Source organism: Mauremys reevesii, linkage group 8 (assembly GCF_016161935.1).
Source record: "Mauremys reevesii isolate NIE-2019 linkage group 8, ASM1616193v1, whole genome shotgun sequence".
Classification (NCBI taxonomy): Eukaryota; Metazoa; Chordata; order Testudines; family Geoemydidae; genus Mauremys; species Mauremys reevesii.
Genome location: NC_052630.1, coordinates 72,589,349 through 72,605,468, shown reverse-complemented (window position 1 = coordinate 72,605,468; position 16,120 = coordinate 72,589,349). Strand labels below are relative to the sequence as shown.

Below are 16,120 nucleotides of genomic sequence, written 5' to 3'. Positions count from 1 at the left end.
GTTAAGCATGTGTGTAAGTGTTTTCAGGATCAAGTCCTTGAGTGCCTGAGTACCCCCTGTTAGGCCTACTACTTCGGTGCATAAATACTGCTAGGCTTGGGGTCTTATATGTACACCTACCCCGATAGAACACGAATTCGGATATAACGCGGTAAAGCAGTGCTCCGGGGGGGCTGCGCACTCCGGCGCATCAAAGCAAGTTCAATATAACGCGGTAAGATTTTTTGGTTCCCGAGGACAGTGTTCTATCGGGGTAGCGGTGTATGTTTAGAGAACTCTTGAAATACCTGTTCTTTTCTTTTCTCTTTTTTTTTGTAGCTATACCAGTACATTTTTTACATTTTTAATTCAACTTTGCAGAAAATCATTTTTAGGAAGTACATTAGTCTTTTTTATAAATAAATTTAATTGTGATACGTGAATTGTTTTAAGTGTTTCATCATTCTTTCACTTCAGTTTTTTACGTTGGTGTCTAATGTCTGTATTTGATTCAGTTTACTACTGTGGTATTTGACTCAGCTATACATATGCTTTTGTGTAATTTAAAGGGCTTGACTAATTCAAACTGAACTCTAACAATTTTAATCTTTCGTTCCTTAATGTATGATTTTTTGGTAAAACTCTGATTTGTTCTGAAGTATTTCATTTAGTTATGTAGAAATAAACAAAAACTTGTTTCTAACATTCATGAATATATTTTAAGAGAACTCTTGGTTTTTTTCAGTAGCTGTAAAGTGTATGAACAACCACTAGAATTTGTTTTAAAAAGATAATTTAGTAATCGTCGAAAGGTGCAATCACAGTGATCATAGCATTTGCAATTCAACCCTCTCCCCACATACTTAATTAACAGCAATTCCATTTGGACCAGAATAGTCCTAGGTTTTTGGCTTCTTTCCCAGATACCGGTAAATAGTAACTGCAAATGGGAAACTCTTTTTTGGTGCTCTGCTCCCCTCTGGCCACTAGTAGACACTATTTTGGGTGCTTATAAACGTCTGGAAGCTTCCTCCCCTCCTAGTCTGGCAGTACCTCTGCAAGGTTCCACTGCAGACATGCCAAACCCACAAAAAATGCAGAAATTGGGCTTGGTTTTGGCGTAATTGGCTTGCAAGTTGCTTGTTGGCTACTTCTTGGCTTTTTTTTTTTTATCGGCTCCTGGCGGCAAGCAGAGGGGAGAGTCAGGGGTGCACACTGGGCCCACCACAATCCCAGACTTCACGCTAGGGAAATCTAGTCACATCGAGTGTTGGGTTTCTTAGGGATTGGCTTGTTTTGGCCTTGTTTTGAAATGGGATTAGCTTGATTTTTTGTCTTACTGTGAAAGTTGGGGTGCTTATTTACCACGTGAAAGTTGACTTCTGTGTTCTACTGGTAAATAGGCAATTACCAGCCACAACAGTTTTAGTTCCATCATTCAGTAAGAGGTGGAACAGAGGCATTAGATGAGGAAGTTACCTTGATCACCTGGTCCATCAGCCCTCACAGAGAGAGCGCTGATCACAACATGTCATTTGTGTTGTTCTAACCAGTCCTTCAGCCATCCGCTGGCCAGAATGTCAGTGGCACTAGACACCTGATCAGCATAGGGTACTGCAGCCCAGAACCCCTGAGTGATCCGCCAGCCTTAACCTCTCAGGTAGCTTGCATAACAAACGCGTGCCACTGCGCTTGACCGGATGAGGAAGTAGGGATAGAAAAATGTGAAACCTGTTGGGACAAGATTGAGCAGAGGGAACGAGGAACCCTACAGGAATAGCATAATATGGCTGTGTCCCATCCTGTGCTCAGTTGCACTACGTGCACCTATGCTGGTGTTTTGAATTTTTTCATTGCATGATGAAAAAACACATTGATGCAACATTGCATTGCAACAAAATACAGGATTCAGTGCGGTTTCTGTTCTGGTAGGAGAACAGAGCTTTAGGAATAGTCTGAAAAATACATTTAGCTTCCAGGGCTTAAAATCTTAAGACTTGCATTATTTAAAAAAACCTCTAATTCACAAGAGAGCATGTAACCCCACTGTTGGTTGGGAACTTGGTGTCCTCCAGAATCCTAGTTTATTTGTAGAATTTACAGATGTTGGCAGTTGTCCCTATCATGCCCTCTAATGTAACTCAGCCTTGTTCTGGAGAGAGAACCTCAGTCTTCATACCTATGTAATTCCTGACCTCTTTCCTGGAATTGCCAACAAATGTGCTAATTAGTATACCTTGTTACTTGGTGAGGTGTTAGTTTGGCCTGAACTGACACCAGAAATTTACTTAGCCTAGATCATCAAATAACCATTAAATGATAGCTTTGTGGTTCTACTGTTCAGGTCTGGATTTGAACTAGTAACACAGGCTTTATAACTCCCTGACATTCCCTTTATTGTATTTGGGCTGTGTATTTTACTTTAATACAAGGCTGGAAGGGTTTAATATTAGTATGCAACATAAACCATTTTCTCTAATTCACATGCTACCCTGAAAGCTAAATAGAAATTTATACAACTCTTGAATGGAAAAAAAATGAATTTTATTGAGAAATGCTGGGTCAGAAGAAAGGTATATTGTGTGTTTATAATTGGGTTAGCTGAGTGTGTATTATGTATTCTTCAGTGTCTTGAGTGGTTTTGCTGTGGAAACTTGTAGTTCAAATAAAGACGTTGTTGGGAGTAACCGTTGCTTTGTACAGTAAACTAACTTTCTCCCCAGGCCATAGTCTGGAATATGAGTTCTTGGTGAATAATGAAATGTCTGTTTAACTCTATGGTTTTCTGCTGGGATCACTCTGTAAGAGACTTAAGCTATCAAAATACTTGCTTCAGTAAGGCTGGCAAAACAAAATATGCGCATAGCCAAGTTTTATTGTGAGGATAAATTGTAACAGCAAGAAAGTATCTTGTAGATCGGCACCATACTATGTGCATGTTACTGTTTAGAGATCAGGCCTTTATTCCCTGATTTCTACTGTCATGGCTTGCTTGTTTGGCTTCAGAATTTGTCTGCTAAAGTGAGTGGTGGTTCTTGGTTTATTTTCTGGTATGTTTCAAATAGATTCTAAGCTTCGTAGTCAAAATGATAAAATGGAACATACTGCCTTAAGGTCTAAATTCTGGCCTTGACACACTTGCAGTGCCGACTCTCCCATGGACTTCACTGGAAGATGTGTATGCTGCATATCTGGAGGCAGAATATAGCCCTAAGGGTATGTCCTCACTGCAAAATAAGTGTGTGTTCTTAACCAGTGTTTAGCTGGCTCAGGTTAAAATACCAGTGAAGATATGGCAACTCTGCTTTTAACTTGAGTTAGCAGCTCAAGTTAAAGCCTAGTAATGGCCTGGGGTTGAACTCGAGCTACTAACCCGAGTTAAATTTGAATTTCTGTGTCTTCACTGCTGATTTAACCCAAGTTAGCTAAAGTAAGTTAGCAAACCTGATTTAAGAACACACCTTTTATTTGCATATGCATTACTGCAAGAATATTCAACATGTGTTCCTAGAAAGTGCCACACAAGTAAAGGTATGTCAACAGCCACAGATAGCCAGAACAGCCTAAGCTGCTGCCCCTAAAACTAGTAGTTTTGGAAGGATTCTATTTAAATTGTTAGTTGTCAGTAAACCATATTTTCAACTGATACACATAAATTTGATGAAATAAAAAATGCTCATTAATAGAGTTGGCGAGTGCAGTTCCCCCCCCCCACACACACACACACCTAGTGCCTGCAGGGATGTGGTATCTTGGGGCCTCGGCTGGGCAGGAAGCCCCTTGCAACTCTGTCATGGCCCCATTCACTCACTCACCAGCTGGGAGTTGAAGGGGCCATCCACCACCCCTGGGCTGGAACCATTCAGTAGTGGATTGACCTCCCTGTGGCTGGGGGTCTCTGCTCTGCCCAGCCAGGACTACTGCAGCCTCCCACAGGGATGTGGTACCTCAGGCCCCTTGGCCACACAAGGAGCCTCATGCTGCCCTGTGGTCACAGCCACACTCATTCACTGGCTTGGGAGTGCAGGGGGCCATCTGCCATCCCTGGGCCAGAGCTACTCAGTAGTGGGGTGGCCTCTCAGCACCCTATTTTGTACCGTACAGTAACATCCCCCAGCACACTACTATTACCAATCCTGATTGTAAAGACTAAAGATTTGCTGATTTGTGCCACCAATCCCAATGCAGCCTCAGTGAAACCAGGATGTCTCAGAACAATGTGTGATAAACAGCCTCTGTCTTCCACCAAGAAAACTCCAACTGATGTCTATGGGACAGTGGGTTTGGACCAGTCTGTTCTGTGATGCCTAGGACTGGAGATGAAGCTGCAGCTCTGCATTCCCTGCTTTGTGGCTTTACGTTTTGAGATCACTACATACAGCTTCTGCTGTCATTAAACAGTTACTATCTGACATCTCTTTCAACTGTGAAAATTCAGACTGATAAAAATAAAAAAAGCTTAAAAATAAAAAGTTAATTTTTTATTTTTGTTTGTAATTTCAAAAGATATCTGAGTTCTGCCCAGACTATTTTTGAGATAGAAAATTCATTTTTCATGTATGTTGCCCAGTTCATTCAACTGTCTTCCCATAACGCAACAACCAATTTAAAATATGTGGTATTTTGAAGAAAAAAAAGGAGAGAGGGGTTCTGAGGCAGTCTGCTTTAGTATTTTTGAAAAACACAATTAGATCATACAGGGTATGGCCTTGAGCTTCACCACATATTGAAGTTTTGGAAGCTAGGCTATTAACTGACTGTGGTCTTGTAATAATTGTTAATATACCAATCTCCTAGAACTGGAAGGGACCTTGAAAGGTCATTGAGTCCAGCCCCCTGCCTTCACTAACAGGACCAATTTTTGCCCCAGATCCCTAAGTGACCCCCTCAAGGATTGAACTCACAACCCTGGGTTTAGCAGGCCAATGCTCAAACCACTGAGCTATCTATCCCCCCATGTGTTTTGTGTCATGCTGCTGATGGTCTGTAGAATTACTGCTGTTCATTATTTGAACAGGGTGCATGTTCAGTCCTGTAGAACTATTATTTATGTACTTGGTGTTGGCTGGGTATTTAGTGAGTCATGAAGGAAGAGGAGCCTGGGGAGGAGGATCCAATCTCCAGCATAGGAGACTGGATCTAATTAAGTACATTTATCTCAAGTATAAATCTTGGAATGGGGAAAGGAGGTGATTAAAGGTGCTGTGCAAGGGGAAATGGCTGGTAAGACTTAGTGATGTCAATATCCTCTCAGAAGATGTTCCTTCCAGGAGTTTATGGCTGCTAAGAGTGGCAATATGGTTCTACTCCTATAGCTTGCCCCACTGTGGATCTACTCTTAAGTTGAGATTGGAGGTCAGAAAGATGAGGATTATACTTCTATATACATACCAACCTTTATGTTCTACAGTTTGGTCCTGAGGGGCTCCTATCCATCAGGAAGAAGGACCTGGTCTCCGAGACAGAACTTGATAGAGTCCAGATGATAGGGAGTGTGCTGTCTTCCCAGCAAAATGTTTGATTGGTCTGTAGAATCATGTCCATGACTGTTGATACAATAGCTCTAAATGTCCTTTTTATGGCATTGCCTCAAAGATCATCTTGGTTTTACTGATTATTTGAGATGATTGAAGCAAGAGGCGAAATCATGAGAGCACTGACAGTAGCAGTCTCATACTGTGACCAATCACTTGCATCATAAAGAACTGGTGACGTGCATGCTGAAAATATATGGGAAGCAAAGAGAAATTGCCACAGTCTTACGTAATGGAAATGTTCCAGGTAGTGGGCTGCTTGACTAATTCAGGTTGTCTCCGCTTGGTTACAGAGGCAGTATTTTTCTTACAGCAAGGGATTTTCATGTGCTACTTGCACTCATGGACATAGCACAGAGTCTTAGGATGGCAGATGCAGTCTCTTGGTCTGCGAGGGTTTCAAACAGGGTCACTTACTGAGGTTCTAAAGAAGTATGCTGTGCCGCAGGCACCACTTATATCAGAACAGTGTCCTTCATGGCTTGTTTAGAGTAGTGGGTGCACTCTTCAAGCTCTCCATCTGTGGTGTGGTCTGAAATTTGATTCATACACATTCTGTGCATGTTAAATTACAGTTGAACCCTAATTATCTAAAGGCATCACTGGTTATTGTAAACTTTTGGAGGTTCAGATTAACAAGAGCTTTTGCCCTTTGAGCTTCTTAGCTTCAGGGGAATTATTCAGCTTTACACCAATGGAGCTCTTGACCTGAGAACAGGGCAGAGTGTTTGAGATGCAGGATGCCTGATAAATGCGGTCTGACTTGTGGAGGGAACAGAAGGAGGTGGAGTTTCCCCCAGTAGTGGCTGAAACTACCAGCTGCATTATTGGCAATATTTCTGCCTGATTTTCCCAGGTCCTTAGAGCACAGCTGCGTTTCAGAATTGCAGCTAAGCCACTATAGAGCTGATCTTCATCTGTGCTCCATCTAAATATAGAACATTGGCTCATTGGGGTCTACTGGGGTAACTTGTATATTTGTTTTCCTTCAGTAAGTTCCAGTTACTGTGTTCAGTTTTCTCATTCTTGGCACTTTGCTCATTGAAGAATCAGCAGAAAAAATTTCTGTCAAGATAAGAACTTGCACCTAATCTCTTAAACAAAAACAAACCAACATCAACAAAAAATCCTTACTTCAGAAGAGTGTATATTACCAACGATCATTGTGCAATCCCAGCACAGTAATTTGCTCCATGACTGTAGAAGATTTATCTGTTACCATATTTGCTGCAAGCCAAATTTATCATGCTTGATTCAGAAATTGCAATAGGTACAAAGGTAAGAGCAGTTATTGGAAGGGCTAGATGGTTCATTAAGTAGAGGACCTTACCCCATTAAATGTCTCATATTTCACCAGGCTCAACACTCGGTTTTGGCATCTATAGTAATTAAAAGAAACTATCGGCTCACCAGCCTGAAGGCTGCAGATCTAGGCTCCCTGAGAAGGCTTCTGAAGAAATGAAAAGTTAGCCTGCAGCAAAAACCCTTGTTTTAATTTTTTTTTCTCCCGCACTGATTAGTTCCTCAGTCAGATTGTAAGGTGCAGTACAGGAATGTGGAAAGTTCCTGCATAAAAGTTCCTTTGCCTTCCCTCTGAATTGTCTTTCAGAGAAAATACAGATCACAACTGTGCGATATTATTAAAGACCCCAGCACGATTTTCTCAGATGGCCTGGCCAAATTCCAGTTTGGATAATTCCATTCTGCATCCCGCAGAGGTGTGGTGGTGGGTGTGGTTTTGTATTTTTTATTTTTTTGGCAGGGAGGAAATCCATTTCTGTTAAGTGCAAATAATGTGATACCAAAGACTAACTTTGCAATTGACAAGATTATTTTTGGTAACAGTTTAATTCTTGTCGGGATTTTGTGTCATATTAGTCGTTTAGAAATTGTATTGAGGTACTTGGTTTGTATAAAATCCAAGATTAACAATGACGCACAGGACTTTCTTCACCCTGAGTTTAATATTATGCTATGGTCTTGTATTCTGTTCAGCTTACTATACTATGACCACCAGGTTTCAAGCACATTTTAAATAATGACCTTCTCTAAATAACTTTAACTATTTAATATTTTAATTTAGCTTACAGAAGAGATTGGAAATCTTGAAGATAAAGTGGAATGTGCCAATAATGCTCTGAAAGCTGACTGGGATAGATGGAAACAAAACATGCAACATGATATGAAAACAGCATTTCTTAGTGTGGCCGAAAACAATATCCACTATTATGAACAGGTAAAACACACCTTTTTGTTTTATTTTTATTACTTTTTATTTATTTCAATTCCTCCTTAGAAGTCAGTGCATTGTTTTTAAAAATAATTGTCTGTATCCTCATTTGAACGTGTTAAGTTCAAATTCAGTATTTTTGTTTAATTGGCCAGTATACATGGTATGTATTTTACTTGAGTCCAAGCATGCTGATCCTAAGTTCATCATCAACAGAGGGCAGTCTTGTTTTACTAAGCACAGAAATTTGAACATATATTTTTTTCTGTTCATTGTGAGCTATAGTGTTTCAGTTGGGAAAACCTTTTACTGGGGCTGCATAAGGATGCTTCCCTGAAAACTCTCACTCATGTAAATGATTTTGTATAAAAGAAAACTATTTTTTTCTTTTATCTTTAAAAATTAACCATATTCCCAGTACTATACGATCTAGGAAAGATCTTTAATATCCTTCAAATTGCAAACAAGCAACAAAATCAATACAAAATAGTGGTGATAAAATTTTGGGAAAATTACAGGGAGAATACATTATACACTTTAAAAAAAATTAAGTCTGTTAAAACTGTGTCCTTTATATAATGGTGTACAACAAATAGATACATTGGTTCTTTACATAACTGAAGTCTCCCTTAATCTAGAAAGAAAGCAAACGGTGTCATCCCAAGACTTATCAGCAAATAAATGGTTTCTAATCGTCTCCGTTATTACCCCTTTGACAAGTATATACACTTTCTGATTAAAGAGAGTTTATATATGTATTTATAAAGAGAACTAGAAAACACTTGACAAGGTTTGCAGAATGTTCTGTGAAGCTTCTTCATGATCAAAAATGGTATTGTTCTCAGTGTACATTTTGTAAGAATCCTGGTAGGCTAGATATTTGTGTGCTTTTTTTCATCTTTTTTTGTTTGTTTGGTTTTTTGTTTAAAAGCTTCTTTTTACTTTGAAAAATGTACTGCAGCCCAATAAACTATTTGTTAATTGGGAAAGAAATAATTTTTTTCCTTTGCAAAGTATCAGAATTGTATTAATAATCTCCTTTTTCTGAGCTTTTTGTGGCTTACTCTGAATGGATGACTGTGTCCTGATTTTACAAATCATTGCAATAGAATGTAATTGAAAAGACAGAACTCATGATAATCAGGTCCACGTAATTAACATATTGTCCATGGGAGGCATGGACATTGACAATCTGCTGTTGTATATTAAGATCAAAGTATTTGCTGAAATCAGACATTAAAGTTTTTTGGTATCCTCTTCTTTTCCAGTCACCTAGTGACCTCTGACTACATCAAGAATATGTACAAATGTTAACCATAAAGGAATATCTTGTTAACTTGTAGATAAATTGAGACACAGATACAGTCCCTGGATTCTCTGTCATGAAAAGAAATGGTCTTAGTTTAGTTAGGACTTTAATTTAAATATCAGAGGACTTTACAAAACTGTCTGTATCAAGTACTATCAAACTGATACATCTGAACAATTAGGGCTTTTTTTTAGGTAATTTCTTACAAAGCTCTTTTTATACAGAAATTTTTTGTTTTGTTTGAGAAGTTTGGGTGTGATGAGGAGCATGTGGATATCTCAGGCATACAGGAATCTGTAAGCCACTTTTCCTCCCCTGTGAAGATGTCCTAGGAATGCACCACTATTAGTGACCTTCAAATAATTTTTTGAAATGGTTTGTGTACCCTTTTCTGCCTCATTATAATGCCTGAAAGAATTTATTTAGAGACGGGTGGGGGTGGGGATTATATACAACATTTATATCAAGTCCAAATCCAATCAGCATCCAGGTCCTCAAAACATTGAACCTAGTTCTTTCATCAAAAACAGGAAAGTCAGAACCAGGTATTTCTAATGCCAGAAACAAACAAAGAACTTAAAAATAAAATCACCCTTACAGCCGTCTAATATATAATTGAAGCGAAGAGTGCAAAACTTGCTTTTTCTTTAAGCATGTTGATAGTTGCCAAACGAAAGTGCCTGAGCTTAATCTTTTGACATTTGGCACTTTTTTGATGTTACTAGTTGTGGAGTTTTGGTTTGTCCTGGCTAAAGAAAAAGTGTGGTGCAGTGAAATACTCAGATAGTTATATGTAATTACAAAATCTAAACTACTTAAAAATTTTCATCACTAAAATGGCTGGTGTAATGTAGAGAGATTTTTCTCCATTTGATGGAGATATTGAAACTATAACAGATATTAAAAAAATCTTTTATTACAGTAGTTTTATTCCTGAATTGTAACAAATCACTGTTTTTCTTTTAAGGAATTATATAGGTGGGATCAGTGGACAGAGCCCTGATCCTGCATTTGGAGCAATGCAGACAGATTTCTTGCACCCATATGTATCTCCATTAACTTGAGCACAGGAGCTACCTAGGTATCATGTATTAGATTGCAGACCAGTTGCAAAATACTGGAAACATAAAGTTGTTTTTATGTCCAAAAGGTGGAGTTTACAGCTGGGCAAGTCACCTATAGCTTAGAACTGATTATGGCCGATTGAAGTGTCAGCTAAATATTTTCTCGTTCTGGTGTATACAAAAGTTCTTCACAGCCCTACTAGAAAAAATATATTTAGTAAAATAAAACAAGATACAAAAAAGTCACTACACAAAGAACTACTGTGATTACTCCTATTTGTTTTGTTCACATGCTTTTTCTCACAATCTCTTCTAGTACCAACAAAATTAAAAACACATTAACAAAACTGACACTCTCTTCTGCCATCAAAAGAAAAAGAGCCTTGGTAACCCATTTCTTCTGGAAAAGCCTAAGTAAAATGTCTGCGCTTTGCAACAAAATCTGAAGGCCAGAAAAATTTAGGCTTTGTGGAACCAAATGACTGTACGTCCGAGAGCTTGTGTTTTCCAGTGTGTGTGTTGGACGCTCCATTGAGTGGAGGTAGAATTCCTTTCATAATGTACAATGACAAGTGACATTTAATTAATTTTGGCACTGAGAGAAAAATATTTTTCTTTCTGCACGAATGAGACTCTTTTAAAAGATAGCTTCTAATTTTACTTTTTTATGTCAGACTACTGTAATCCTGTTCAGCCTCTGCAGATTAGTCAGAAGCAGAGCTAGTTTATCTTTGATAGGGTAGTGAGATCCTTACCAGTACCAACATTGCTTGCTCTTCTCTGAGAATTTAAGTAATTTTCTGTGCTAATCTCTTATTTATTGATTCAAATTTATAAAAAAGTTTCTATCCACAACCTGATGTGCTGTACAGTCAAACACATGCAAAAATGGGCCAAAAAAGCCACGTACCAAACAAAGTAACTTCTTTCCTCCAACTCCAAAACTTTATTCAACCTCCTCTTCATAGGAAAAACCTTTGAAAAATGGATTGATTTGCAGTGCACCCTGAATGTCTTCATATTCACACATTTGGCTGGTCATATCCTTGCATAGCTATGTTAGCTGCACATGCACGTGCTTCACATCTTACCTTAGGAGGTCCACTTTATAAGCTTAACAAATGCTTTGTGTGTGTTTTTTTTGTTTGTTTGTTTGTTTTTTACTTTCCAAACTTGGTGAAATCAAAATCTGTGTTCCTCCAGAAGACAGGATACTCTCCTGTATGAGGGCAATTTGGATGCCAGATTTCACCTTCCAACCTCCAGTCATTTCAGCTATAGGAATTAAAAGCAAAGCTCTTTTGTTTATAATAGGAAGTGGCTTTTTCCTACCCCTCTGTCTCCCTCACTTTTTTTTGTGCTCAAGAACTGCTGAACTGTACACGCTCAAGCCTCTATAAAAAGAAATAGAAACTCAGCCTAGAAAACATCACCCCCCAAAAATGATTTTTTAAGAATGTCATTAGCCACTGAAAATAGGGGGAATAGGAATGGAAACAATTATACATCTTTAAATACTTCATGCTGCTCCTGCCATTATTATTGTGCATTCTGTTTTTATATTTCATCGTGAATTAGACATGCAACTGTGCAGTATGGAGACCTTTTCAGTGTTATTGCTAAAAATAATTCAATATAAATATGTAACTCAGCAGTGCTCTAATGAAATACACATTCATTTTAGCTTTAGATAAAGCTGCGTTACTTAAGATCTTGTTCCTTCATTTTTGCATATTTAGCTTTTTGCTGTGATCTACAGTAGTTTTATGAATAATTGCCTTCGAAATGACAAACCTTATACAAATTAAATTTCCTATAAACATTTTTTTCTGTCTTCCTGGTTGAAACCTGTTGATGATCCTTTATTTAGAATCTCCTTTTTCTCTCTACCAGAACAACTAAATAAAATAAGTCTAGAAGAATGGTTAAAGTACATATTTTTAAAGTAATGTGATTTTATGTAGTTCATGTTTCACAGTATAAAAAGCGTGAGCCTAAGGCATAGAGACCTAGTTTTGTGTTGGTTAATTATAAATCTTGTCAGCTGTAGCACCACAGTGATATCTGACAACAAAATGAGCCACAGTAATTCCTATATTTTGGGAAATGAATTTTTGTTACATAAATGAGAATAAATTAAAAATTGAACAGCATACATAACTAAAAGATCTTTACATCTTTGCCTGAAAAGACTTCAGTGGACTGGTTCTGTTAAAAAAAAAATAAATAAAAGAGCAAATGTTGTGTGAATTAGTTTGAAAACGTGTTTTGTCTCAGTTTAGAGTGGTAATACGATGTCACTCATCTTCCAACCAAAACTGCTATTTTTTATATAGTTACTTAAATGTATGTAATGTGAAGTCTTTAGTCACATGGACAAAATCTAAAACACAATTAAAAAAGCAGTGATCTAGTATCAAAAAAGACTTCAGTAAACAGCATTCAGCACGCATCCTGACTGAGCACCCCTCTCAATCCCCAGAAAAAGTTTAGGAAAATAGATGTGCCTTGCAACATTCCATGAAGATAAGCCAGTCTTGGCACTGGTAACCAAGGTGAGGAAACAAATCCCAGAATCTAGGATCATCATTGGAAAGCACCCGGCAAGTAGCCACCCCCTGGTCATTTTACACCAAGAGGAAGCCTCCAACTCAAGTATCTCAGATATTCTCAGCTACTGTCATATTGTATATGGGGGAGAGAGAGAGAGAGAGAGAGAGAATCTATAACAACTCCATTTATTAGGGACTTTACACGGAATGTCAAAACCAACCTTAATTTCCATCCATAAATCACCTGGCACCAACTGCTCCCCTTTAGCACTGTTTCTGCTGCTTCTCTCCTCATATTCAGCACTCTTTCGCCATCTCAAAGTAACCTTTCCCCAATCTAGTCATTCAGCACAGAAATGCAGCTCTTCACATAAATCCTATCTAATGGTTTCATTCCTCTCCCTCCTTTGACACTGAGGTGCCTATCTCCAGAATGGAAATACAGGGTTACTGCTTGCCGCAGAGAAAGTGGGAATCAGTAAGGGACTTCGTCCGCAGGGAATGATCAAAAAAGGATCAGAGGGATACTGTACACAGGGGATCTCTAGCACAAGGGATGATCTAAGCCACCTTGTGAATAAATACAAACCATAGAGTCACTGACATGTTCTGTAGTAACCAAGGATCCATACAGAATAAGGCTTCTAAATATTTTCTTTTGTTGCTCTCTTGGGCATTTTGATACTAACCCTTTATATCTTACAATGTCATTCTTTTGAGCCCAGGTTTCCTTCATTTTTTATGACTCCATGGTTATGGTCCTTTGTGTTGTCATTCATCCATCCCCCTGCTTTGTCCTCCTGTGCTTCCCTGTGTCCTGACCTTTGGGATTTTCTGTCAAGATTGCTTGTGACCTTTTCACCATCCCACCTATTTGCTTTAATGCAGGTATCCAGGAATACCAAGACTTGGTCACTTTAGAAGAAGGAGAAACACCCTGAAAATCATGAAATCCAGGGCTTTTGTGACAATGACACATCACTATTAATAAATAGAGATTTCATGGCTAAACTTTGAAGGTTTTTCATATAAATGTCAGATAAGACAAAAGCTGTAACTTCACCAATTGACCTTTTCACTTCTGCTAAGCAATAATTAATGTTATGTATTTTATTTTATTCACGTATAGTAAACTACTGTAGCTTAAATAGCTTATTCCAAAAGTTTTTCACACAAGGAACAAGGCCATTTTCAGAGCAATTGGAATTAATAGTAAGCTTGAATAAATGGAGCATGCTGTTCGGTATTTAATATGATAAATGCTTTTCCCTATAGATGTTCAGAAGACTTATTTAGTATCAGTTTTGCAGATTCTTCTTGAAAAGACTGTGTACAGGAAGTAGTAATTAAGGTGTGTTACTCTTCTGTATTAACAGATATTTGGGTAAGAAAACTAAATTTCATGCACAATTTCATGTTTTCCTGTAGCATCAAAAGTGATAAAGCTACCACAACATAGTGGCAGCACTGAATGTTTTGCACCTTTTTGTAATGGCTCACTCTAGGTGACAGAAACTTGGAAAGTTTGAAAGCTTTGAGTGGTGACTGCCAGTGCACACAACAATCATTAATCATAAGTTTTCTCTGAGAACGGACATCTTAACATTCACCTGTAATTTAAAATGGTGTGCCAAGCAACTTTGTGTTCTGAGCTACAGACATTCATACAAATCAACTTGAGCCAAAAAAGATTTATCAAAGTAATTTGATGCTAATATATATAACATTGGTTCCTAAAATGAAAAACTGTTCGCAAAATTAAAAATATGTTTTGCCATCAGGAGAGGTATATGTTTGTCCTAGAAAAGCTACATTTTTCCTCCTCCCTTTGATTCTATTCTTTAGTACACAGAACAATCTGTGACTTTGAGTGTTTAGAAACAAATGGATTTGATTTAATTTAACTGAGAAAGGATATTAGATCTCAAGTATGAATCCTTAAAGATTGCTAAGGAACTATAACCGACAGTTTGATGTTGCATTCCTTTTAATTTGATGCAGTCTGTTTGGAAGATATCTTTGCCTGTATTTAAAGGGAGAGATTAAAGAAGAGCGTAATTAATGGAAGACTCCTTACCATGTCATCCCTTATGCTAATATGTACACTTGTGATGTTTGCAGTGTGTGCTTGTCATTATCCAGGAGTGGTATTTATTTGTAGCTCAGCATGTTGGCTAACAGTATATCATTGATCTCTCTAGGAAACCATATTTATCACTCACTGTAACTCCTCACAAAAGCAGTTTGTGGTAAATATAGATGTAGATAGATATAGGTCTTTTCTTGTTTTCTTCTTAGCTACCAGTTTTACCAAAAATCCATATTCCTTATTCATAAGTATCTGTTTTCTTTAAGTGCCTTGCTACCTGGGAGTCCTTCCTGACATCTCAAACAGTGGATCTTCACTTGGGAGAAGATTCTGAAGATAAGCCTTGAATATATTTCTGATCGATCTTCCTCTTCAGTGCAGTTTCTGCCAACCAAAGAAGTGCTCTTTATATGAGACCAGATACATTATGAAATAAAACTGTAAGAATCAGTGACATCTGGAAAACCAGCCTATTGAAAACTCAGGTATTCTAGTGTCCTGACCTACATTTTTTGGATCATGGTATATATTACTATATATTGCTCAGTAATGATTTTACACATTTTATGCAAGTGCTTGCATATAATTGTTTTCTTAAATATTGTGTAATTTGGATAAAATATTTTAAATATGTAAAAAAAAGCTCAATTTTAATAAAAAGTTTAATACAAAATTGGTTTTAATCCTCTTTCCTAGTCATTAAGAATTAAATTTTCCATTTTAGCTTGCTTTGTTGAATTTTATTTGTAAGATACATCTCCCACATTGCGTAAAACTACATAACAATGTTCAGGTAGCTGATCATTTTTTTTTTAATTGATTATGCTGGTGAAGTGGTAGCTAACTTTTATCACAAGTCTGGTTTTGACCTTCCCTAATTCTCTACGAAATGTAGATCAGTCTCCCTGAAATTTTCCATTATGATCTTATGCTGGGGTCGAATTTTTATGAAAGCTTTGAGCCAAGTTGACAGTACATCAAAAACTACTTGATTTAGAAATACTTTTATATTCATATATATATATAGAGAGAGAGAGAGAGAGAGAGAGATGGGTGGTGATTTCTGGTAGCCTCAAAAAACTGGTGACTGACTTTCTAGAGGTGAAAGTAGTGAATTTAGTTATTACGAGCAGTTTAGGCATACGTTGGGGATTTTGGTGTATACAGAATTTAATCCATACCAGCTAGATGTGAACTTCTTCAAGTGTATGTCAGAGCTGTCTTGACACTAAAATCTGCGTAGACCTTGCAGTAACTAGAGAGGTGTGAATGGCTTGTCAAAAGACGATGAATGACACTCCAAATTAATTTGAGACATATTGTCTGATGTCCACCAAAAATAAGATCTCAGGGCAATGAAATT

General features: G+C 37.7%; 1 protein-coding gene and 1 long non-coding RNA gene across 2 annotated transcripts in view; one reads left to right on the top strand and one right to left on the bottom strand.

The window, feature by feature from the left end:
- LOC120370761 overlaps positions 1-5,682 on the bottom strand; it is a 71,619-nt gene extending 65,937 nt beyond the window's left edge. Inside the window, exon 1 of the long non-coding RNA XR_005583914.1 lies at positions 5,375-5,682. This is a non-coding gene — a long non-coding RNA (uncharacterized LOC120370761). The remainder of the gene's footprint in view (positions 1-5,374) is intronic.
- Positions 1-15,398, top strand: part of SNX7 (sorting nexin 7) — a 56,569-nt gene extending 41,171 nt beyond the window's left edge. Inside the window, 2 exon segments of the mRNA XM_039485899.1 lie at positions 7,597-7,749; positions 15,024-15,398. Coding sequence (XP_039341833.1) covers positions 7,597-7,749; positions 15,024-15,104 — 234 coding nt within the window. The 3' untranslated portion in view covers positions 15,105-15,398.
- The last annotated feature ends 722 nt before the right edge of the window (positions 15,399-16,120 follow it).